The sequence below is a fragment of the Phyllopteryx taeniolatus genome, chromosome 10 (assembly GCF_024500385.1).
Source record: "Phyllopteryx taeniolatus isolate TA_2022b chromosome 10, UOR_Ptae_1.2, whole genome shotgun sequence".
NCBI lineage: Eukaryota > Metazoa > Chordata > Actinopteri > Syngnathiformes > Syngnathidae > Phyllopteryx > Phyllopteryx taeniolatus.
In genome coordinates, this window is record NC_084511.1 from 29,835,699 (window position 1) to 29,861,247 (window position 25,549).

The 25,549-nt window shown below is 45.4% G+C and overlaps 1 protein-coding gene across 14 annotated transcripts in view; it reads left to right on the forward strand.

The window, feature by feature from the left end:
• LOC133485289 (protocadherin gamma-C5-like) overlaps positions 1 to 25,549 on the forward strand; it is a 294,682-nt gene that overhangs the window by 229,325 nt on the left and 39,808 nt on the right. Inside the window, exon 1 of one of the 14 annotated variants that reach the window (XM_061788757.1) lies at positions 1,580 to 5,774. The exons of 8 other annotated variants lie outside the window; for them this stretch is intronic. In XM_061788757.1, the coding sequence (XP_061644741.1) occupies positions 3,336 to 5,774 (2,439 nt within the window). In that variant the 5' untranslated portion in view covers positions 1,580 to 3,335. Of the gene's footprint in view, positions 1 to 1,579; positions 5,775 to 16,448; positions 19,768 to 22,330; positions 24,987 to 25,549 lie in introns of those variants that run through there. 5 more of the 14 variants (XM_061788766.1, XM_061788762.1, XM_061788771.1 and 2 more) reach the window with 5 other exon arrangements.

Sequence of the window (25,549 nt, forward strand, 5' to 3'; positions counted from 1 at the left end):
TGAGGTCAGACTGGAATCCCTGTGGACCATGATGTTTGCAGATGACGTCGTAATCTGCAGTGAAAGCATCAGTCTAACCTCATATGTTCCCCTATCCATCACCACTGCAAAACAGGAAGGGGCTCAAGGCTGATCCCTGATGCACTCCCACCTTCACCTTCAACTCCTCTGTCACACCTCACCAGTCCTGCTGCCCTCAAACATGTCCTGTATTATTGACGTTGTGATCTAGGCAGCACGGTGGAAGACGGGTTAGAGCGTCTGGCTCAGAGTTCTGAGGACCGAGGTTCAATCCCTGGCCCCGCCTGTGTGGAGTTTGCATGTTCTCTCCGGGCACTGCGGTTTCCTCCCACATCCCAAAAAACATGCATGGTCGGTTAATTGACAACTCCAAATTGCCAGTAGGTGTGTCGACTTTGGTGAGTCAAATGTCTCTCTTATATACAAGCAGGGCTTGATATCAGCTCACCAGCCACTGTGGCGAGTTGTTTCCCAGAATTACTAGCCACTCAGCATTTTCTTTAGCTTGACTTTTGTTACGTTTAATATGATTATAGCTAGGTTAAAGAACGAGATTTTCAACCCTTTCAAATGTATTTGACCCCTTTGCACAACCAAGCACAGACTACATGAATTTTTAACGCTACAAGAACCACCATTCATATCAGACGCCCGAGTCTGAACCATCACACAGACTTCGGTGAGTCTCTTTTAAGATATAACATTCAAAATGAGAGAAAAAGAAATTCATTGTTGCATTCCACTTCAGCTGTGCCATGTCTTTCCAATCACTTGCTTTGCCGACTGCAACAGAAGTACGGTACATTCTGCTTTTCCAGCTTTCCAGAAGCTTTCCTGCAACCTAGGAGTTCCACTCTGCGAAGAGTTAGTCGCTGTGTCTGAGAGAGAGACTTTTTTTCATAGCTAAAGTGACAAGCAAGTTTGGCTGTGAATTCACTTCATCAATGACAGCAAGCGTGCAGTTGTTGACTATTTCCAACTCGGAAAGAGGTCTCTGATATCCTTATCACCAGGGTACCGGTTTAGTACTCGTCGCGTTCGGCCGACAAAATAAATACTTCTCAGTCCATTCTGTCTGGAATTGCCGGATTTCTACATCGACTTTGCGTTTTTTCGGCCCTCGGAGAGACATTTTGAATCCTGTCTTGTTTCTCAAAGTGTGTCGCGAGGAGCAATGTCATCTCGAGCCAGTTGATCCTTCGTGCAAGCAGGTATTTACGGCAAGTCCACTTGGACAAACTTGTCATCATATGGGTTTTTGTATCGCCGTGGTTTAATTGCTCACTGCAACCACACACACGTTACACGTTACATCAGATTAAAATTAAAGTCTGGCGGGCCATATGAAATTAATTTTTCAAAGGGGGGCCACTAGTTAAATAGGCCTGGTGTATTTTGTCGAATGTCGTTTGAGAAAACTACAATGAAATATATTGGAGTGTCGAGGAAGTTGACGCTTGAATACCCAGCATGCCCAGCGGCTTTGGATAAACAGTTGACTTCTTGGTTGACTTTTTTTTTTTTTATGTTTCTTATTTCCTAGGAGTCGTAAACATCACGTGTGTCCATCTACCCCTTTGAGATATATTTTTTATTTCATGAGTCACCTGAAGAATATGCAAGCCATGAGAAAGCTTCGTGAGTGTGGATGGAGCGGATGCTGACGTGCCGCATGGCAACCGGCAGATGTCAGGAAACTGCTCACAAATGTCAACTTTGCTGATTCAAATATTTCACCAGGTCTCCTTTATTTGATATTAGTCAACATGTGTAAACCATTTCCAGTACCAAAAGGTTCCTATCAGGTCTCACCCTTCGATCCAAAGTTTCACATGGTCATTAGGTCATCACCCGATTTTATTGAAGTCACCATTAGCTTTATTTTCCTCAACATAATTTTCCTCGAAAAGAACACATTCAACTTGAAAATAAATACACATTATATCATTTATTTAAAAGCACATTGAAGAACTTGTCGCTGAAGCTGATTCAAATCCAAAAATTGCACAAAATAAATGAGAACACAAATTGGACATTTCAGTCGGAGCCGAGAACAACTGCAATAAAATGATGTGTAGATGAAACAAAAATTGACAAGCGGTGCAAAAAAAGAAGTGCGAAACACTTTTGTACATTTCACTCAACTTTCTTTCTCTTTTTATCGTCACTGTTACAACAATCAATATTTTGAACGATGTGTCATTGAGCTTCGCCATATTTCGACTGAACAGCAGCAGGAGGTTGCATGAACGCTGCACGTGTTCAGTGCTTGTCTTTCTAAATATTTTTTTTCATAAAAGTCCCAATAGTTTGTTTTAAATATTTTTTTTCATAAAAGTCCCAATAGTTTTTTTTTTGTTTTTTGTTTTTTTTTTAAATGTATTTTTGAGTCGTCCGAGACATCAGTTGAGAATTCATATTTGAGGCTCCTTTTTTTTTTGTTTGTTGTAAGCTGGAATGTTTCAATGCAAGTCAGTTGAGAGTGACAACAAAAACATAAAGTGTGTTACCATGTAATGAGCATCTGCACTTTTTTTACCCCGTTAAATGTTTGCCAAGAACAAATGTTGATAGTTTTTCCAATTTTTGAGCTGTCATGTCGCTGTCCATGGTGTTGGAAGGTTTTTTAATGACTAGTTTTTTTACGCGCTCGATAACAGCCCATGTTGACATTACAGTGCATTTCCATCATACATTTTAGGCAAATGTAATTGATCCGTATTGCTGACTTATGACACTCAATATTTTTTTGTATTTTAATTGTTCCAATGCTAGATGGTAATGTTAATAATAATAATAATAATAATAATACACTGCACGTGCTGCAGATTGAAAACTTCATAATTTTGTTACATATTCTTGAAAAAAAATCATATATCCAAACCACATCAAATTTCGTTGTATTTTTTTCTTTTTTTCTTTTTGTGTCCGTTGTATGCAAACGTTTTCATAATTTTGATAATATTTCATTGTAGCCTATTCGGTCGTGGCCCTTTAATAGATATCTTCCGTGCATATTTGCACACACTGGCAGGGCTGCATTTCGCTCGCAGCTGCACTTTGTCCGCTGTGCCTCGCTCGTCCTTCCACATTTTGGACTCTAAGAGACGCTGTTGGCCTGTATATCATTTGGCGTGTGTTGTCGTCATGCAAGTGACGAGGCACTCAAGCAGATTTTCTCTCTTTTGTTGGCGGCGAGGTGAAAGAACGACGGTCTGCGCTTCGCATTTATTTGCACGTCAGCTTCGACGTGGTGAGCAGGAAACGGATTATTGACCGAAACATATCATCGCTGTCTTTTGATTTTCGTCCTGATGGATGTTCGCGGGCCTCGCCTTTTCTGGTGCGCAACATGGAGGTTGTTTTTTGGATGGCGACGGCAAATAGCAACGCTCGTGTTTCTGCTTCGTTTGGTCACCACGGTAGGTGGTCAGATTCGTTATTCTATTCCCGAGGAGATGAAGAAAGGCTCCGTGATCGGAAATGTGGCGCGAGATCTCGGGTGGGACATGAAGAGACTCGTTTCTGGGCGCGCCCGCATTTTGACAGAGGACAACATCCAGTACGCGGAGCTGAAGACAGACAAAGGGCTTCTGGTCGTCAACGACAGAATTGACCGAGAGCATCTTTGTGGAGATGTGACGCCGTGTAGCTTCAGCTTCGAGATCATTTTAGAAAACCCCATCGAGCTGCACAGGATCATTGTTGAGGTTTTGGACATCAACGATCATGCCCCCGTTTTTGCAAATAAGGATGAAGCGCTCATGTTTGACATTAGTGAAGGTGCTGCAGTTGGAGTGCGCTTTCCCCTGCCGAGTGCTGAGGATCAAGATGTGGGGCAAAATGCGTTGCAAAATTACATTTTGCCGGCTAACGACAATTTTATTCTGAATCAGCATGCAAATCCAGATGGCAGAAAATATGTGGAAATGGTGCTCCAGAAGCCGTTAGACAGAGAGAGACGTCCCCGCTTGTCTTTCAAATTAATTGCAGTTGATGGAGGAACGCCACAGAGATCCGGTACCGTCAATATAGAAATAAATGTCTTAGATGCAAACGACAACGAGCCCATATTTAACCAGTCAGCATATAAGGCGACTGTTTTGGAAAACATAACGACAGGAAGAAGTATAATTCAAGTAAATGCTACAGACGCCGACAGTGGTTCCAATGGACTCATCACTTACAGTTTGTCGCGAATGAAAGGAAGCGCAGCAGATATATTTCAAATTGATGGAAACACTGGCACAATTTACGTGTCTGGTCAAATCGACTATGAGAAGAACAAAAAGTATGAAGTGAGAGTGGAAGCAAAAGATCAAGGTGGGATGATTGGGACCAGTAAAGTTATCATTGACATTATTGACGTCAATGACAATGCTCCAGTAATTAACATAAAATCATTTTCAAGTCCTCTGTCCGAGGATTCACCGCCCGGTACAACAGTTGCAGTTCTGAACATCAAAGACGTCGACTCTGACAGAAACGGAGAAATCAAATGTTCCGTCGATGGAAAACTTCCCTTTAAACTGGAGACGTCGCTCACAAACTATTACAATTTAATTTCCGATCACTATTTTGATCGAGAATCCGTCTCGGAATATAACATAACAATTACAGCCACTGACCTCGGAACGCCTCCTCTTTCCAGCTCAACAAAGTTGCATCTTCGAATCTCCGACGTGAATGACAACGCGCCTGTATTTGATCAAAACATTTATTCGGCTTATGTCGCGGAGAATAATTCTCCCGGTGTTTCCGTCTTGGCCGTCACTGCTCGAGATGCTGATTGGAATCAAAACGCCAGAATATCTTATCTTTTAGAGGACACTCAGATTAGTGGCAGTCCAGTTTCCACCTTTGTTTCTTTGAATTCTCAAACCGGCGTCATCAGCGCCGTGCGCTCCTTCGACTACGAGCGGATGAAGCGGCTGGACTTTGCGGTGCGAGCGCAGGACGGAGGCTCCCCTCCTCTCTGTAGCAACGTGAGCGTGGGCGTCCTGATCCGGGACCAGAACGACAACGCCCCTCAGGTCCTGTACCCGGTCCAGCCGCACGCCGAAATGGTGCCTCGTTCGGCAGACGCGGGCTATCTGGTGACTAAAGTGGTGGCCGTGGATGTGGACTCTGGACAGAACGCCTGGCTCTCCTATAAAGTGCAGCACAAATTTGGGGGCGCAGACAGGGGGGCGCTGTTTGAAGTGGGCCTCCACAATGGAGAAATGCGAACTGTCCGCCAAGTGACTGATAAAGATGCTGTCAAACAAAGACTGACTGTCGTAGTGGAGGACAACGGGCAGCCCTCTCGTTCGGCTACGGTCGCGGTCAACGTGGCGCTGGCGGACGGCTTTCCCGAAGTGCTGAGGTCGGAGTTCGCCGACGACTTTAGCGAGGACTACGACGACCGGCTGACTTTTTACTTAGTCTCGGCTTTGGCCGCGGTCTCCTTCCTCTTCGTCGCCTGCTTGCTGCTTATCGTGTCGCTCAAAGTGTACAGGTGGAGACGGTCTCGCGTCCTGTACCGCTCCGACCTCCCCGTCATTCCGTATTATCCGCCGCGCTACTGCGACACGTTGGGGACGGCGGGGACGCTCCCGCACGTCTACAACTACGAGGCGTCCGCCGCCGCCAAGAGTCACGTGACGAACACGCAAGCCGTGAGTCAAAGTTTAGTGAGTGTGGACGGAGCGGACGCTGACGTGCCGCACGGCGGCGAGCAGACGTCGGGGAACTGCTCTCGGATGTCGACTTTGGTGAGTCAAATCAGTACACTTGTTTCAATACATGTTTGTTTTCAGAGTTAATATCATGGAGAAGCCTTGTTCTTGGATTGATGCATATTTTAAAGTCATTACATTTCATTTGCAGTCGTGTTCAGAACCTGAAAGCTAGGCTTGAGTAAAAGTATACAGAAATAGTGCATCTTCCAGTTGGAATGGGGAGAGTGAGATTTGGTGGTGGAACCTCAAAGTCCAGGAAATCATTCAAGGAAAGAGGTTAGCTGAGAAGAAATGGAACACTGAGAGTACTGAAGAGAGGAGAAAGGAATACATTGAGATGCGATGTAGGGCGAAGGTCGAGGTGGCAAAGGCCAAACGAGGCATATGATCACATGTATGCCAGGTTGGACACTAAAGAAGGAGAAAAGGATCTATACAGGTTGGCCAGACAGAGGGAGAGAGATGGGAAGGATGTGCATCAGGTCAGCGTGATTAAGGACAGAGATGGAAATGTGTTGACTGGTGCCAGCAGTGTGCTAGCTCGATGGAAAGAATACTTTGAGGATTTGATGAATGAGGAAAATGAGAGAGAAGGGAGAGTAGAAGAGGCAAGTGTGGTGGACCAGGAAGTGGCAATGATTAGTAAGGGGGAAGTTAGAAAGGCATGAAAGAGGGTGAAAAATGGAAAGGCTGTTGGTCCTGATGACATTACTGTGGAGTTTTGGAAGCATATCGGAGAGGTGGCTGCGGAGTTTTTGACCATCTTGTTCAACAGAATTCTAGCAGGTCAGAAGATGCCTGAGGAATGCGAGCAACAGATCTTGAGAAAGCCTATGACTGAGTACCCAGAGAGGAACTGTGGTACTGCATGTGGAGGTCTGGAGTGTCAGAGAAGTATGTTAGAATAATACAGGACATGTATGAGGGCAACAGAACAGTGGTGAGGTGTGACAGAGGAGTTGAAGGTGGGGGTGGGAGTGCATCAGGGATCAGCCCCGAGCCCCTTCCTGTTTGCAGTGGTAATGGATAGGCTGACAGACGAGGTCAGACTGGAATCCCTGTGGACCATGATTTTCGCAGATGACGTTGTGATCTAGGCGGCACGGTGATGACTGGTTAGAGCGTCTGCCTCAGAGTTCTGAGGACCGAGGTTCAATCCCCGGCCGCGCCTGTGAGGAGTTTGCATGTTCTCTCCGGGCACTGCGGTTTCCTCCCACATCCCAAAAAACATGCATGGTCGGTTAATTGACAACTCCAAATTGCCCGTAGGTGTGTCGACTTTGGTGAGTCAAATGTCTCTCTAATTACTTTTACCTCTTTTCGAGGTTGTATGACTTGATTTAATACAAATCTTGTAACTTAGAACAAGGTTGTTAAAATATTTGTTGATACTCAGTTGTCTACGAAGTTTGTAAATTTGGTTATTTACAAGCAGGGCTTGACATCAGCTCACCAGCCACTGTGGCTAGTTGTTTCCCAGAGTTACTAGCCACTCAGCATTTTCTTTAGCTTGACTTTTGTTACGTTTAATATGATTATAGCTAGGTTAAAGAACGAGATTTTCAACCCTTTTAAATGTATTTGACCCCTTTGCACAACCAAGCCAAGACTACATGAATTTTTAACGCAACAAGAACCACCATTCATATCAGACGTCTGAGTCTGAACCATCACACAGACTTCGGTGAGTCTCTTTTAAGATATAAAATTCAAAATGAGAGAAAAAGAAATTCATTGTTGGATTCCACTTCAGCTGGGCCATGTCTTGGCAATCACTTGCTTTGCCGACTGCAACAGAAGTACGGTACATTCTGCTTTTCCAGAAGCTTTCCTGCAACGTAGTAGTTCCACTCTGCGAAGAGTTAGTCGCTGTGTCTGAGAGAGAGACTTTTTTTCATAGCTAAAGTGACAAGCAAGTTTGGCTGTGAATTCACTTCATCAATGATAGCAAGCGTGCAGTTGTTGACTATTTCCAACTCGGTAAGAGGTCTCTGATATCCTTATCACCAGGGTACCGGTTTCGTACTCGTCGCGTTCGGCCGACAAAATAAATACTTCTCAGTCCATTCTGTCTGGAATTGCCGGATTTCTACATCGACTGCGTTTTTTCAGCCTTCAGAGAGACATTTTGAATCCTGTCTTGTTTCTCAAAGTGTGTCGCGAGGAGCAATGTAATCTCGAGCCAGTTGATCCTTCGTGCAAGCAGGTATTTACGGCAAATCCACTTGGACAAACTTGTCATCATATGGGTTTTTGTATCGCCGTGGTTTAATTGCTCACTGCAACCACACACACGTTACGCGTTACATCAGATTAAAATGGAAAGTCTGGCGGGCCATATGAAATTAATTTTCAAAGGGGGGCCACTAGTTAAATAGGCCTGGTGTATTATGTCGAATACCGTTTGAGAAAACTACAATGAAATATATTGGAGTGTCGAGGAAGTTGACGCTTGAATACCCAGCATGCCCAGCGGCTTTGGATAAACAGTTGACTTCTTGGTTGACTTTTTTTTTTTTTTTATGTTTCTTATTTCCTAGGAGTCGTAAACATCACGTGTGTCCATCTACCCCTTTGAGATATATTTTTTATTTCATGAGTCACATGAAGAATATGCAAGCCATGAGAAAGCTTCGTGAGTGTGGATGGAGCGGATGCTGACGTGCCGCATGGCAACCGGCAGATGTCGGGAAACTGCTCACAAATGTCAACTTTGCTGAGTCAAATATTTCACCATGTCTCCTTTATTTGATATTAGTCAACATGTGTAAACCATTTCCAGTACCAAGGGGTTCCTATCAGGTCTCACCCTTCGATCCAAAGTTTCACGTGGTCATTAGGTCATCACCCGATTTTATTGAAGTCACACCATTAGCTTTATTTTCCTCAACATAATTTTCCTCGAAAAGAACACATTCAACTTGAAAATAAATACACATTATATCATTTATTTAAAAGCACATTGAAGAACTTGTCGCTGAAGCTGATTCAAATCCAAAAATTGCACAAAATAAATGAGAACACAAATTGGACATTTCAGTCAGAGCCGAGAACAACTGCAATAAAATGATGTGTAGATGAAACAAAAATTGACAAGCGGTGCAAAAAAAGAAGTGCGAAACACTTTTGTACATTTCACTCAACTTTCTTTCTCTTTTTATCGTCACTGTTACAACAATCAATATTTTGAACGATGTGTCATTGAGCTTCGCCATATTTCGACTGAACAGCAGCAGGAGGTTGCATGAATGCTGCACGTGTTCAGTGCTTGTCTTTCTAAATATTTGTTTTCATAAAAGTCCCAATAGTTTGTTTTAAATATTTTTTTTCATAAAAGTCCCAATAGTTTTTTTTTTTTTTTTTTTTTTTTTTTTTTAAATGTATTTTTGAGTCGTCCGAGACATCAGTTGAGAATTCATATTTGAGGCTCCTTTTTTTTTTGTTTGTTGTAAGCTGGAATGTTTTAATGCAAGTCAGTTGAGAGTGACAACAAAAACATAAAGTGTGTTACCATGTAATGAGCATCTGCACTTTTTTTTACCCCGTTAAATGTTTGCCAAGAACAAATGTTGATCGTTTTTCCAATTTTTGAGCTGTCATGTCGCTGTCCATGGTGTTGGAAGGTTTTTTAATGACTAGTTTTTTTACGCGCTCGATAACAGCCCATGTTGACATTACAGTGCATTTCCATCATACATTTTAGGCAAATGTAATTGATCCGTATTGCTGACTTATGACACTCAATATTTTTTTGTATTTTAATTGTTCCAATGCTAGATGGTAATGTTAATAATAATAATAATAATAATAATAATAATAATACACTGCACGTGCTGCAGATTGAAAAGTTCATCATTTTGTTACATATTCTTGAAAAAAAATCATATATCCAAACCACATCAAATTTCGTTGTATTTTTTCTTTTTTTCATTTTGTGTCCGTTGTATGCAAACGTTTTCATAATTTTGATAATATTTCATTGTAGCCTATTCGGTCGTGGCCCTTCAATAGATATCTTCCGTGCATATTTGCACACACTGGCAGGGCTGCATTTCGCTCGCAGCTGCACTTTGTCCGCTGTGCCTCGCTCGTCCTTCCACATTTTGGACTCTAAGAGACGCTGTTGGCCTGTATATCATTTGGCGTGTGTTGTCGTCATGCAAGTGACGAGGCACTCAAGCAGATTTTCTCTCTTTTGTTGGCGGCGAGGTGAAAGAACGACGGTCTGCGCTTCGCATTTATTTGCACGTCAGCTTCGACGTGGTGAGCAGGAAACGGATTATTGACCGAAACATATCATCGCTGTCTTTTGATTTTCGTCCTGATGGATGTTCGCGGGCCTCGCCTTTTCTGGTGCGCAACATGGAGGTTGTTTTTTGGATGGCGACGGCAAATAGCAACGCTCGTGTTTCTGCTTCGTTTGGTCACCACGGTAGGTGGTCAGATTCGTTATTCTATTCCCGAGGAGATGAAGAAAGGCTCCGTGATCGGAAATGTGGCGCGAGATCTCGGGTGGGACATGAAGAGACTCGTTTCGGGGCGCGCCCGCATCGTGACGGGAGGAAACATCCAGTACGCGGAGCTGAAGACAGACAAAGGGCTTCTGGTCGTCAACGACAGAATTGACCGAGAGCATCTTTGTGGAGATGTGACGCCGTGTAGCTTCAGCTTCGAGATCATTTTAGAAAACCCCATCGAGCTGCACAGGATCATTGTTGAGGTTTTGGACATCAACGATCATGCCCCCGTTTTTGCAAATAAGGATGAAGCGCTCATGTTTGACATTAGTGAATCTGCTGTTGTAGGAGTGCGCTTTCCCCTGCCGAGTGCTGAGGATCAAGATGTGGGGCAAAATGCGTTGCAAAATTACATTTTGCCAGCTAACGACAATTTTATTCTGAATCAGCATGCAAATCCAGATGGCAGAAAATATGTGGAAATGGTGCTCCAGAAGCCGTTAGACAGAGAGAGACGTCCCCGCTTGTCTTTCAAATTAATTGCAGTTGATGGAGGAACGCCACAGAGATCCGGTACCGTCAATATAGAAATAAATGTCTTAGATGCAAACGACAACAGCCAATGTTTAACCAATCAGAATATAAAGCATCTATTTTGGAGAACACAATGACAGGAAGAAGTATAATTCGAGTCAATGCTACAGACGCTGACAGTGGTTCCAATGGACTCATCACTTACAGTTTGTCGCGAATGAAAGGAAGCGCAACAGATATATTTCAAATTGATGGAAACACTGGCACAATTTACGTGTCTGGTCAAATCGACTATGAGAAGAACAAAAAGTATGAAGTGAGAGTGGAAGCAAAAGATCAAGGTGGGATGATTGGGACCAGTAAAGTTGTAATTGACGTTATTGACGTCAATGACAATGCTCCAGTAATTACCATCATGTCATTTTCAAGTCCTCTGTCCGAGGATTCACCGCCCGGTACAACAGTTGCAGTTCTGAACATCAAAGACGTCGACTCTGACAGAAACGGAGAAATCAAATGTTCCGTCGATGGAAAACTTCCCTTTAAACTGGAGACGTCGCTCACAAACTATTACAATTTAATTTCCGATCACTATTTTGATCGAGAATCCGTCTCGGAATATAACATAACAATTACAGCCACTGACCTCGGAACGCCTCCTCTTTCCAGCTCAACAAAGTTGCATCTTCGAATCTCCGACGTGAATGACAACGCGCCTGTATTTGATCAAAACATTTATTCGGCTTATGTCGCGGAGAATAATTCTCCCGGTGTTTCCGTCTTGGCCGTCACTGCTCGAGATGCTGATTGGAATCAAAACGCCAGAATATCTTATCTTTTAGAGGACACTCAGATTAGTGGCAGTCCAGTTTCCACCTTTGTTTCTTTGAATTCTCAAACCGGCGTCATCAGCGCCGTGCGCTCCTTCGACTACGAGCGGATGAAGCGGCTGGACTTTGCGGTGCGAGCGCAGGACGGAGGCTCCCCTCCTCTCTGTAGCAACGTGAGCGTGGGCGTCCTGATCCGGGACCAGAACGACAACGCCCCTCAGGTCCTGTACCCGGTCCAGCCGCACGCCGAAATGGTGCCTCGTTCGGCAGACGCGGGCTATCTGGTGACTAAAGTGGTGGCCGTGGATGTGGACTCTGGACAGAACGCCTGGCTCTCCTATAAAGTGCAGCACAAATTTGGGGGCGCAGACAGGGGGGCGCTGTTTGAAGTGGGCCTCCACAATGGAGAAATGCGAACTGTCCGCCAAGTGACTGATAAAGATGCTGTCAAACAAAGACTGACTGTCGTAGTGGAGGACAACGGGCAGCCCTCTCGTTCGGCTACGGTCGCGGTCAACGTGGCGCTGGCGGACGGCTTTTCCGAAGTGCTGAGGTCGGAGTTCGCCGACGACTTTAGCGAGGACTACGACGACCGGCTGACTTTTTACTTAGTCTCGGCTTTGGCCGCGGTCTCCTTCCTCTTCGTCGCCTGCTTGCTGCTTATCGTGTCGCTCAAAGTGTACAGGTGGAGACGGTCTCGCGTCCTGTACCGCTCCGACCTCCCCGTCATTCCGTATTATCCGCCGCGCTACTGCGACACGTTGGGGACGGCGGGGACGCTCCCGCACGTCTACAATTACGAGGCTGCCAAGAGTCACGTGACGAACACGCAAGCCGTGAGTCAAAGTTTAGTGAGTGTGGACGGAGCGGACGCTGACGTGCCGCACGGCGGCGAGCAGATGTCGGGGAACTGCTCTCGGATGTCGACTTTGGTGAGTCAAATCAGTACACTTGTTTCAATATATGTTTGTTTTCAGAGTTTATATCATGGAGAAGCCTTGTTCTTGTATTGATGCATATTTTAAAGTCATTACATTTCATTTGCAGTCGTGTGTTCAGAACCTGAAAGCCATGCTTGATTAAAAGTAGACAGAAATAGGGCATCTTCCAGTTGGAATGGGGAGAGAGAGATTTGGTGGTGGAACCTCAAAGTAAAGAAAATCATTCAAGGAAAGAGGTTAGCTGAGAAGAAGTGGAACACTGAGAGGAGGAGAAAAGAATACATTGAGATGCGATGTAGGGCTAAGGTCGAGGTGGCAAAGGCCAAACGAGGCATATGATGACATGTATGCCAGGTTGGACACTAAAGAAGGAGAAAAGGATCTATACAGGTTGGCCAGACTGAGGGAGAGAGATGGGAAGGATGTGCAGCAGGTTAGGGTGATTAAGGACAGAGATGGAAATGTGTTGACTGGTGCCAGCAGTGTGCTAGCTAGATGGAAAGAATACTTTGAGGAGTTGATGAATGAGGAAAATGAGAGAGAAGGGAGAGTAGAAGAGGCAAGTGTGGTGGACCAGGAAGTGGCAATGATTAGTAAGGGGGAAGTTAGAAAGGCATGAAAGAGGATGAAAAATGGAAAGGCTGTTGGTCCTGATGACATTCCTGTGGAGTTTTGGAAGCATGTAGGAGAGGTGGCTGGGGAGTTTTAGCGGGTGAGAAGATGCCTGAGGAATCCGAGCAACAGTATGGTTTCATGCCTAGAAACAGTAGCACAGATACATTATTTGCCTTGAGGATGTTGATGGAAAAGTACAGAGAAGGTCAGAAGGAGCTACATTGTCTTTGTAGATCTTGAGAAAGCCTATGACTGAGTACCCAGAGAGGAACTGTGGCACTGCATGCGGACGTCTGGAGTGGCAGAGAAGTATGTTAGAAAAATACAGGACATGTATGAGGTCAACAGAACAGTGGTGAGGTGTGCATCAGTGATCCGCCTCGAGCCCCTTCCTGCTTGCAGTGGTAATGGACAGGCTGACAGATGAGGTCAGACTGGAATCCCCGTGGACCATGATGTTCGCAGATGACGTTGTCATCTGCAGTGAAAGCATCAGTCTAACCTCATCCGTTAGCCTATCCATCACCACTCCAAACAGGAAGGGGCTCAGGGCCGATCCCTGATGCACTCCCACCTCCACCTTAAATTCGTCTGTCACACCTTCAGCACACCGCTGTTCTGCTGCCCTCGTTCATGTCTTGTATTATTCTAACATATTTCTCTGCCACTCCAGACCTCCGCATGCAGTACCACAGTTCCTCTCTGGGTACTCAGTCGGAGGCTTTCTCAAGATCTTCAAAGACACAATGTAGCTCCTTCTGACCTTCTCTGTACTTTTCCATCAACATCCTCAAGGCAGATAATGCATCTGTGGTACTCTTTCTGGGCATGAAACCATACTGTTGCTCGCAAATACTCACTTCTGTCCTGAGTCTGGCCTCCACTACTCTTTCCCATAACTTCATTGTGTGGCTCATCAACTTTATTCCTCTATAGTTCCCACAGCTCTGCACATTACCTTTGTTCTTAAAAATGGGCACCAGTACACTTTTCCTCCATTCCTCAGGCATCTTCTCACGCACTAGAATTCTATTGAACAAGCTGGTCAAAAACACCACAGCCACCTCTCCTAGATGCTTCCATACCTCCACAGGAATGTCGTCAGGACCAACAGCCTTTCCATTTTTCATCCTCTTTAATGCCTTTCTAACTTCCCCCTTACTAATCATTGCCACTTCCTGGTCCACCACACTTGCCTCTTCTACTCTTCCTTCTCTCTCATTTTCCTCATTCATCAACCCTCAAAGTATTCTTTCCATCTAGCTAGCACACTACTGGCACCAGTCAACAAATTTCCATCTCTGTCCTTAATCACCCTAACCTGCTGCACATCCTTCCCATCTCTCTCCCTCTGTCTGGCCAACCTGTAGAGATCCTTTTCTCCTTCTTTAGTGTCCAACCTGGCATACATGTCCTCATATGCCTCTTGTTTGGCCTTTGCCACTTCTACCTTTGCCCTATGTCGCATCTCAATGTATTCCTTTCGCCTCTCCTCGTTCCTCTGTTTCCCACTTCTTCTTAGCTAACCTTTTTCCTTGTATGATTTCCTGTCCTGTGAGGTTCCACCACCTTGTCTCCTTCTCTCCTGCCTGCCTCTCTGATCACCTTGGCTGCAGTGGTCCTGTCTTCTGAAGCTCCTCCCGTCCACCGAGAGCCTGTCTCACCTCTTCCCGAAAAGCTGCATAACACTCACACCAATACATCCTTTAATTGACTTTTTTTTTGCGGTGGACAGACTTATTATATATGAAATATTGTATCAAGGTTTGTTTACTTGGATAATCATGGTTTTCTAGCCATAATTATTAACTCAAATGACAAGTAAAGAACTTTTGGTAACAATTCAAATGTGTTGGGCTGGATGTTCATTGTCATTGTCCATGGTGCTGGAATTGCTTGGAGCTGACAATTCAGACATACAAATGAAGTTGTAGCAGCTATTCGACCTCGTTCGTTCTTCTTTTTGACTGCGTTTTCTATTCGCTGAAATCAATTTCCTCCGTAGTTATGTATTAACACCTTATTTTCGTGGTTGTATTGTTGTTTAAAGTTCAGGTATAACATCTGTCTCAACATTTGTTCATGTTGTCATACCTTCTGTTGATTTTTGAAAATAGTCTGGATTCAAATTTGAAAACATTCTTTCCAATCAAAATAAAAATATCTGTTAATGACATATTAGTCTATTTTTTAAATTCAACTTAGAAATAGTGCATTTTTTAGTTGGAAAGGGGAGAAGGAGATTTGGTGGTGGAACCTCAAAGTAAAGGAAATCATTCAAGGAATGAGGTGAGCTGAGAAGAAGTGGAACACTGAGGGGAGGAGAAATGAATACATTGAGATGCGATGTAGGGCAAAGGTCGAGGTGGCAAAGGCCAAACGAGGCATATGCATGCCAGGTTGGACACTAAAGAAGGAGAAAAGGATCTATACAGGTTGGCCAGACAGAGGGAGAGAGATGGGAAGGATGTGCAGCAGGTTAGGGTGATTCAGGATTGAGATGGAAATGTGTTGACTGGTGCCAGCAGTGTGCTAGCTAGATGGAAAGAATACTTTGAGGATTTGATGAATGAGGAAAATGAGAGAGAAGGGAGAGTAGAAGAGGCAAGTGTGGTGGACCAGGAAGTGGCAATGATTAGTAAGGGGGAAGTTAGAAAGGCATGAAAGAGGATGAAAAATGGAAAGGCTGTTGGTCCTGATGACATTCCTGTGGAGTTTTGGAAGCATGTAGGAGAGGTGGCTGGGGAGTTTTTGACCATCTTGTTCAACAGAATTCTAGCGGGTCAGAAGATGCCTGAGGAATGCGAGCAACAGTATGGTTTCATGCCTTGAAACAGTACCACAGATGCATGATTTGCCTTGAGGATGTTGATGGAAAAGTACAGAAGGTCAGAAGGAGCTACATTGTGTCTTTGTAGATCTTGAGAAAGCCTCCGACTGAGTACCCAGAGAGGAACTGTGGTACTGCATGCGGAGGTCTGGAGTGTCAGAGAAGTATGTTAGAAGAATACAGGACATGTATGAGAGCAGCATGACAGTGGTGAGGTGTGACAGAGGAGTTGAAGGTGGAGGTGGGAGTGCATCAGGGATCAGCCCCGAGCCCCTTCCTGTTTGCAGTGGTAATGGATGGGCTGACAGATGAGATTAGACTGGAATCCCCGTGGACCATGGTGTTCGCAGATGACGTCGAGATCTGCAGTGAAAGCAGGGAGCAGGTGGAGGAACCTTTAGGAAAGTGGATACCAATACGTTCCTTTTAATTGTCCTTTTTTAAAAAAAAAAAAAACATTTTCCGCGTACAGATTTATTACATATGAAATATTTTATCAAGGTTTGTTTACTTGGATAATCATGGTTTTCTAGCCATAATTATGAACTCAAATGACAAGTAAAGAACTTTTGGTAACAATTCAAATGTGTTGGGCTGGATGTTCATTGTCGTTGTCCATGGTGCTGGAATTTCTTGGAGCTGACAATTCAGACATACAAATGAAGTTGTAGCAGCTATTCGACCTCGTTCGTTCTTCTTTTTTATCTGCGTTTTCTATTCGCTGAAATCAATTTCCTCCGTAGTTATGGATTAACACCTTATTTTCGTGGTTGTATTGTTGTTTGAAGTTTAGGTATCATATCTGTGTCATCATTCTCAATATTTGTTCATGTTGTCATACCTTTTGTTGATTTTTTTAAAATAGTCTGGATTCAATATTAAATGATTCTTCCCAAACAAAATAAAAATATCAGTTAAGAATATATTTTTTTGAAATTCAACGTTTGCAAAAGAAAAAAGTTTATTTCAATATTTTAACATCGTCTTGAGATCAATATTTTTGTCCAGCATTTGTTTCATATTATAATGTCACATTGGTAAAATAGTAAATGTAAACAACCTAATTCCAAAAGCGTTAAGTACAACATCCAATTGTCCAGTCTTGCTATTTTGTTATTTTGTGGCCCCAGATTATTAAAAATAAAAAAAAATTAAAAAAGCAGTTTCCGTTGGCAATCACATGGAGGTGCACTACCGCCAAAATGCTCTGAGCGCCGCTCGTGCTACGTCATTGAATTCGAAGGAAACTCGTCCGTGCAGCAGTCCTCCTCTCGGACTCCTTTTCGAGCTTCGCAGACGAGAAAGACGACGCTCTGCTCGCCATTCGACGAGGAACGTTTTCCGTGGATTCTCGTGTTTGATTCGGTTTTTATTGTCAAGGATTCCTGTCGGTGTTTGGATATTTTCGGATCCGCGATGGAGCGTCTGTGGATGCGCGCTGTCAGAGGCCGATGGCGCACACTGTTTGTCGTTCTTTGTCTCTGTGAGCTGCGCTCCGTGAGCGGACAGGCTCGCTATTCCATACCGGAGGAGCAGGCGGAAGGCTCTTTCGTGGGGAACATTGCGAGAGATTTGGGCTTGGATGTGGCCAGACTAGTAGCAGGTAAAGCTCGTATTATTAGCAAAGGAGGCCGACAGTATGTTGATTTCAAGCGAGACAAAGGCACACTTGTCATTCAAGAGCGCATCGACCGAGAGGAGCTTTGTGGAAAGACGACGCCCTGCAGCTTCACTTTCGACATCATTTTAGAAAATCCCATCCAACTTTATCGCGTGACAGTGGAGGTCGTGGACATGAATGACAACAGTCCGTCCTTCCCTCAGTCGGAAATTCATTTGGAAATCGCTGAAAGTGTCGCATCCGGGGCGCGTTTCTCACTCGAGAATGCGGATGACCCAGATGTTGGTATTAATGACATTCAAAAATATGTTCTTAAGCCTTCAGATCATTTTAAATTGGAAGTACAAAATCAACCAGATGGAGCCAGATTCATGGAAATGGTTTTAGAGAAGCCTTTAGACCGAGAACAGGAGGAGAGCCTGACACTCATGTTGATTGCGTCAGATGGTGGCGAGCCACATCGGTCAGGGACGGCGAGAATTCAAATCACTGTGCTGGACGCAAACGACAACGCGCCAGTGTGCACTCAACCTGTTTACAAGGTCGATGTGCGAGAAAATTCACCTGCAGGAACCTTGATCGCGACTGTGAGTGCAAGCGACGCTGATGCGGGCCTCAATGGTGACGTCACATATTCCACTCGTTCTACCAAAGACACAGAGCAGGTTTTTGATGTAAATGTTAAAACTGGAGAGATTAAAGTTACTGGTAAATTAGATTTTGAGAAATCGAAGAGTTATCAGTTAAACGTCCAGGCTAGAGATCACGGAGGATATACAGACACGTGTAAAGTTTTCATCAACATAATTGATGAGAACGACAACGTCCCCACAATCAAGTTGATGTCCTTTTCTCAGTCCATACCTGAGGATTCTCCCCCAGGTGCAACCGTGGCTGTTTTTAACGTGAATGATGACGACGCTGACGGCAACGGTGTTGTCAAGTGTGCCATTAACGCTGACGTCCCGTTTAAAATCGAGTCTTCGTTAGCGGGTTACTACACCATAGTGACCGAAAACTTCTTAGACCGGGAAAGCGTCCCCGAATATAACGTGACCATCACAGTGTCCGACCAAGGCTCTCCGCCTCTGTCTAGTAGTCAAAACGTCAACGTTCAAATATCCGACGTGAACGACAACCCGCCCGAATTCCATCAGTCGGAATACAGGAAGACCGTAGCAGAGAACAACCCTCCCGGTTTTTCCGTCTTGACCGTCAGTGCCGGTGACGCGGACTGGGGCCGGAACGCTCGAGTGTCTTACTTCCTGGAGGAGAAAGAAGTTCACGGAGCAGCCGTGTCTTCTTTTGTCTCGGTCCATCCGGAGAGCGGCGTCGTCCGCGCGCTCCGATCCTTCGATTACGAACAAATCAAGTCGTTCGACTTCAACGTGAGCGCCCGCGACTCCGGATCCCCTCCGCTGAGCTCCGCGGCCGCCGTTCGCATCCTGATCCGGGACCAGAACGACAACGCCCCTCAGGTCCTGTACCCGGTCCAGCCGCACGCCGAAATGGTGCCTCGTTCGGCAGACGCGGGCTATCTGGTGACTAAAGTGGTGGCCGTGGATGTGGACTCTGGACAGAACGCCTGGCTCTCCTATAAAGTGCAGCACAAATTTGGGGGCGCAGACAGGGGGGCGCTGTTTGAAGTGGGCCTCCACAATGGAGAAATGCGAACTGTCCGCCAAGTGACTGATAAAGATGCTGTCAAACAAAGACTGACTGTCGTAGTGGAGGACAACGGGCAGCCCTCTCGTTCGGCTACGGTCGCGGTCAACGTGGCGCTGGCGGACGGCTTCCCCGAAGTGCTGAGGTCGGAGTTCGCCGACGACTTTAGCGAGGACTACGACGACCGGCTGACTTTTTACTTAGTCTCGGCTTTGGCCGCGGTCTCCTTCCTCTTCGTCGCCTGCTTGCTGCTTATCGTGTCGCTCAAAGTGTACAGGTGGAGACGGTCTCGCGTCCTGTACCGCTCCGACCTCCCCGTCATTCCGTATTATCCGCCGCGCTACTGCGACACGTTGGGGACGGCGGGGACGCTCCCGCACGTCTACAACTATGAGGCGTGCGCCGCCGCCAAGAGTCATGTGACGAACACGCAAGCCGTGAGTCAAAGTTTAGTGAGTGTGGACGGACCGGACGCTGACGTGCCGCATGGCGGCGAGCAGACGTCGGGGAGCTGCTCTCTGATGTCGACTTTGGTGAGTCAAATCAGTACATTCGTATGATTCGACTGGTTAGCACATTTGCCTCACAGTTCTGAGAACCGGGGTTCAAATCCCGGCCTCGCCTGTGTGGCGTTTGCATGTTCTACCCGAGCCTGCGCGGCTTTTCTCCGGGTGCACCGGTTTCCTCCCACATCCCAAAAACATGCATGGTCGGTTGATTGAAGACTCTAAATTGCCCGTAGGTGTGGAGCTGAGTGCGAATGGTTGTTTGTTTCTGTGCCGTGCGATTGGCTGGTGACCAGTTGAGTGTGTACCCCACCTCTCGCCCGAAGATAGCTGGGATAGGCGCCACCACGCCCGCGACCCGCGTGAGGAGAAGCGGTACGGAAAATTGATGGAATGATATTTTCAGTGTTTCTATCATGGAGTGGCCTTGTTTTTAAATTGATACATATTTTAAACTCATTACGTCTCTTTTACAGTCTTGTATTAAGAATCTGAAAGCAATGCTTGAGGCAAAAGTGGACAGAAAATAATTTTGGTAGAAGTCACCTTAACAATATTCTTGAATAATCTTTGTCTTTGATGTGAAATTGTAGGCTACCCATTGTAAGTATCAAATGTACATTTGTGATATGAGATGTCAACTCCAAGAGTATTCAAAGCAGTGGCGTCGTTAGACATATTTTAGGGGAGTTCAGCCCCCCCTAAAATGTTCTTAAGCCCCCTAAATGATTTGATTGTTTGAAAAAATACGGCATATATGTATTTATGAAGGCTGTCGCTATCGAATATTTTTAGAATCGATTCTCCGATTTATTAGTAGTCAAATAATCGAATAATAATCACCCCACCCCCATCCATATATATGTATATATATATATATATATTTATTTATTTTTTTTATTTTTATTTTTTTTACTAACATGCTTTTTTTTCTCATTCATGAGGAATGGACTTTGATCCGTAAACCGCAAATGTCGGCACTGAGTGTGTGGTATAAATTTGGTTTGAGAATTTGAGACGGCAAAAGGCTGAATGGTTCGCAATCGCAATTATCATTTTCGGTAAAAGGGAAAAAACAAAAAACAGTTGACGACCATTCAGCCCACTCAATCATTTTATATGGACATTACACATCTAAGAGTGGCTGAAAAATCACTTAGTGACGCTCCTCTGTCAAGTTTATCTGTGGCACTGCGTCCTTCTGCAATAAATGTCCGTGTGAAACATTGGTTCCAGTGACACAAACGTGGTTCTGGGCACAACTTTTTTTTTTATTTTATTTTTTTTTGGGTGGGGTTGCTGGCGGAACTTCCACATCCACTCAGTTTTTAAGTCAATTTGGCTGAGTTCGATTTTTATTCCCCAGCCCTAATATTTTTTTAACCCCAAAAATCTTGACTAAGCAGGAATAAACCACCACCATTTTGCCTACCCACCCAAAAAAAAAAGAGGAAAAAAACTTTACGCATGAATTCACACCATAAAACAGGAGCATCGTTGTCATCAGTGGATAATAATAATCATAAAAATAATACTCACTCACAGCCCCCCAATTCATAAAGCCGAGCGACACCCTGGATTAGAAGTATAAGTGTTAAAAAAAAGTGAATCAATAGAGTTTAGAGATTTGTTTTTTATTCATTTATTTTACGTAAGTGGTGTAGTTAAAGCTCTGCTAATGAAGGGAGACATGCCATCACGTGACGCTGACGTCTGCAGACGTCACGCCGTAATGAGCGACAGAGATCTCGAGAGACTTCCGGTGCGCCCATATTAAGACTTCCTGATTACCTGCGTCTCACTTAAACGAACGACTCCGACCGGAAACCCGAAAATATCGCAACTTTGCTCCCCAGTTTAGGCATCACGTTACATTACGGGGAATGTAGTAGCGTACGAGTAGATCTTTTATCTTAAAAGTTGGCTAATTTACAAAACTGTGCAAATTCTAAAAAATATGAGAACTTTGCACATCAACGACAGTTTCAATAATTTTTATTTTCTGTTGGATAAGTATTTTTCAAGCATTGTCTTAATTGGGTAATCGTGGTTTCCTAGCCATGATTATGAAGTAAAATGAAAAGTAAAGAACTTTGGGGAACAACTGAACTGTGTTGAGGTGGTTGTTGATTGTCGCTGTCCATGGTGCTGGAAATGCTTGGAGCTGACATCAATTCAGGCACACCAAGTTGCCGCAGCTGTTGCACTCTTCCTGCTTCTTTTGGACTGCTTTTTCTAGTCTCTGGAATCACACTCAACGTTGATTCATCTTCTAAGAACTTTTGTTTATGTTTGACAATAGTCTTGGTTACATATTGGATACATTTGTTCAAGTCAGAAAACGTGAATTATGACTTGAGTTTTTAAATCTATTTTTCAAATCTTTATTCATATTGAAATCACCTTGAGGACAATATTTTTAACATAATGTCTAGCTTTTTTTCACATTGCAATCTAAGATATAATGTTATCATGAATGTAACCAAACCGATTCCTTTAGCAATATAAGTCGATTATTTTGTCCTGTCTTGCTATTGCCTTTTTGTTATTGAGCGGCAACAGATTACAAAACAACACCGAGTTTCCCTTGGCAATCACATGGAGGTGCACTACCGCCAAAATGCTCTGAGCGCCGCTCGTGCTACGTCATTGAATTCGAAGGAAACTCGTCCGTGCAGCAGTCCTCCTCTCGGACTCCTTTTCGAGCTTCGCAGACGAGAAAGACGACGCTCTGCTCGCCATTCGACGAGGAACGTTTTCCGTGGATTCTCGTGTTTGATTCGGTTTTTATTGTCAAGGATTCCTGTCGGTGTTTGGATATTTTCGGATCCGCGATGGAGCGTCTGTGGATGCGCGCTGTCAGAGGCCGATGGCGCACACTGTTTGTCGTTCTTTGTCTCTGTGAGCTGCGCTCCGTGAGCGGACAGGCTCGCTATTCCATACCGGAGGAGCAGGCGGAAGGCTCTTTCGTGGGGAACATTGCGAGAGATTTGGGCTTGGATGTGGCCAGACTAGTAGCAGGTAAAGCTCGTATTATTAGCAAAGGAGGCCGACAGTATGTTGATTTAAAGCCAGACAAAGGCACACTTGTCATTCAAGAGCGCATCGACCGAGAGGAGCTTTGTGGAAAGACGACGCCCTGCAGCTTCACTTTCGACATCATTTTAGAAAATCCCATCCAACTTTATCGCGTGACAGTGGAGGTCGTGGACATGAATGACAACAGTCCGTCCTTCCCTCAGTCGGAAATTCATTTGGAAATTGCCGAAAGTGTCGCATCCGGGGCGCGTTTCTTACTCGAGAATGCGGATGACCCAGATGTTGGTATTAATGACGTTCAAAAATATGTTCTTAAGCCTTTAGATCATTTTAAATTGGAAATACAAAACCAACCAAATGGCAGAAAAGTTATTGAAATGGTTTTACAGAAGCCTTTAGACCGAGAACAGGAGGAGAGCCTCACACTCATGTTGATTGCGTCAGATGGTGGCGAGCCACATCGGTCAGGGACGGCGAGAATTCAAATCACTGTGCTGGACGCCAACGACAACGCGCCAGTGTGCACTCAACCTGTTTACAAGGTCGATGTGCGAGAAAATTCACCTGCAGGAACCTTGATCGCGACTGTGAGTGCAAGCGACGCTGATGCTGGCCTCAATGGTGACATCACTTATTCCACTCGTTCTACCAAAGAGCAGTTGTTTGATGTAAATGTTAATACAGGAGATATTAAAATTACCAGTAAAATAGATTTTGAAAAATCACGGAGTTTTGAATTAAACGTCCATGCTCGTGACCACGGAGGTTATACAGACACATGTAAGGTTTTCATCAACATCATTGATGAGAACGACAACGTCCCCACAATCAAGTTGATGTCCTTTTCTCAGTCCATACCTGAGGATTCTCCCCCAGGTGCAACCGTGGCTGTTTTTAACGTGAATGATGACGACGCTGACGGCAACGGTGTTGTCAAGTGTGCCATTAACGCTGACGTCCCGTTTAAAATCGAGTCTTCGTTAGCGGGTTACTACACCATAGTGACCGAAAACTTCTTAGACCGGGAAAGCGTCCCCGAATATAACGTGACCATCACAGTGTCCGACCAAGGCTCTCCGCCTCTGTCTAGTAGTCAAAACGTCAACGTTCAAATATCCGACGTGAACGACAACCCGCCCGAATTCCATCAGTCGCAATACAGGAAGACCGTAGCAGAGAACAACCCTCCCGGTTTTTCCGTCTTGACCGTCAGTGCCGGTGACGCGGACTGGGGCCGGAACGCTCGAGTGTCTTACTTCCTGGAGGAGAAAGAAGTTCACGGAGCAGCCGTGTCCTCTTTTGTCTCGGTCCATCCGGAGAGCGGCGTCGTCCGCGCGCTCCGATCCTTCGATTACGAACAAATCAAGTCCTTCGACTTCAACGTGAGCGCCCGCGACTCCGGATCCCCTCCGCTGAGCTCCGCGGCCGCCGTTCGCATCCTGATCCGGGACCAGAACGACAACGCCCCTCAGGTCCTGTACCCGGTCCAGCCGCACGCCGAAATGGTGCCTCGTTCGGCAGACGCGGGCTATCTGGTGACTAAAGTGGTGGCCGTGGATGTGGACTCTGGACAGAACGCCTGGCTCTCCTATAAAGTGCAGCACAAATTTGGGGGCGCAGACAGGGGGGCGCTGTTTGAAGTGGGCCTCCACAATGGAGAAATGCGAACTGTCCGCCAAGTGACTGATAAAGATGCTGTCAAACAAAGACTGACTGTCGTAGTGGAGGACAACGGGCAGCCCTCTCGTTCGGCTACGGTCGCGGTCAACGTGGCGCTGGCGGACGGCTTTTCCGAAGTGCTGAGGTCGGAGTTCGCCGACGACTTTAGCGAGGACTACGACGACCGGCTGACTTTTTACTTAGTCTCGGCTTTGGCCGCGGTCTCCTTCCTCTTCGTCGCCTGCTTGCTGCTTATCGTGTCGCTCAAAGTGTACAGGTGGAGACGGTCTCGCGTCCTGTACCGCTCCGACCTCCCCGTCATTCCGTATTATCCGCCGCGCTACTGCGACACGTTGGGGACGGCGGGGACGCTCCCGCACGTCTACAGTTACGAGGCGTGCGCCGCCGCCGGCTCGGCAAAAAGCGACTGTAAACTGGACACAGCTGCCGGGCGCAACGTGCTGCTCGTGGACCCGAGTTCTACAGGCACCGTGCACAAGTTGCGCAGGGAAGAGAACATCCTGGATGAACTTGAGTCTCCTCTCGAGGTTAGTCACTTGTGTGGTATTTGAGTTCAGTAGTCAATGTTTCTTCTTGTCACAACTTCAAATTGATTGGAGATGACCCCAATATGCAAACTAGCAGACATTCCAACAGCTTCTTCCCTCTTGGCATCAACTTCCTAAACAGCTAACGTACAATTCCGTTGCAACATGCTGGCAATTTTTTTGTTTTGAGTCTGTCGTATTACTCGTGCACTCACTGTAGTAGTCTCGCCACGCTGCACTATTTGCATATCTGTCGTTGACCGATACTGGCCCCTCATGTGCCTGAGTAGCATCTGCACCATTTGCACAATCAACTGAGTAGTATCTGCAACATTTGCGCAACCAACATGGTCCCAGATGATCGCACCACTCGTCACTTTAAACTTGCATCCACTCGCTTGAAGTGTCGGCGCCCTTTGCACAATGCTCATTGCGCCGCACTATTGCAATACGACTCTTTCGAACTGCTCTGAGTGCGAGAGGACTCTGCATCTTTTGCACAATTGTCAAAAAAAAATATACCGGCATTACCAGATAACTCGCAACCCTTTACAGCTCAGTGA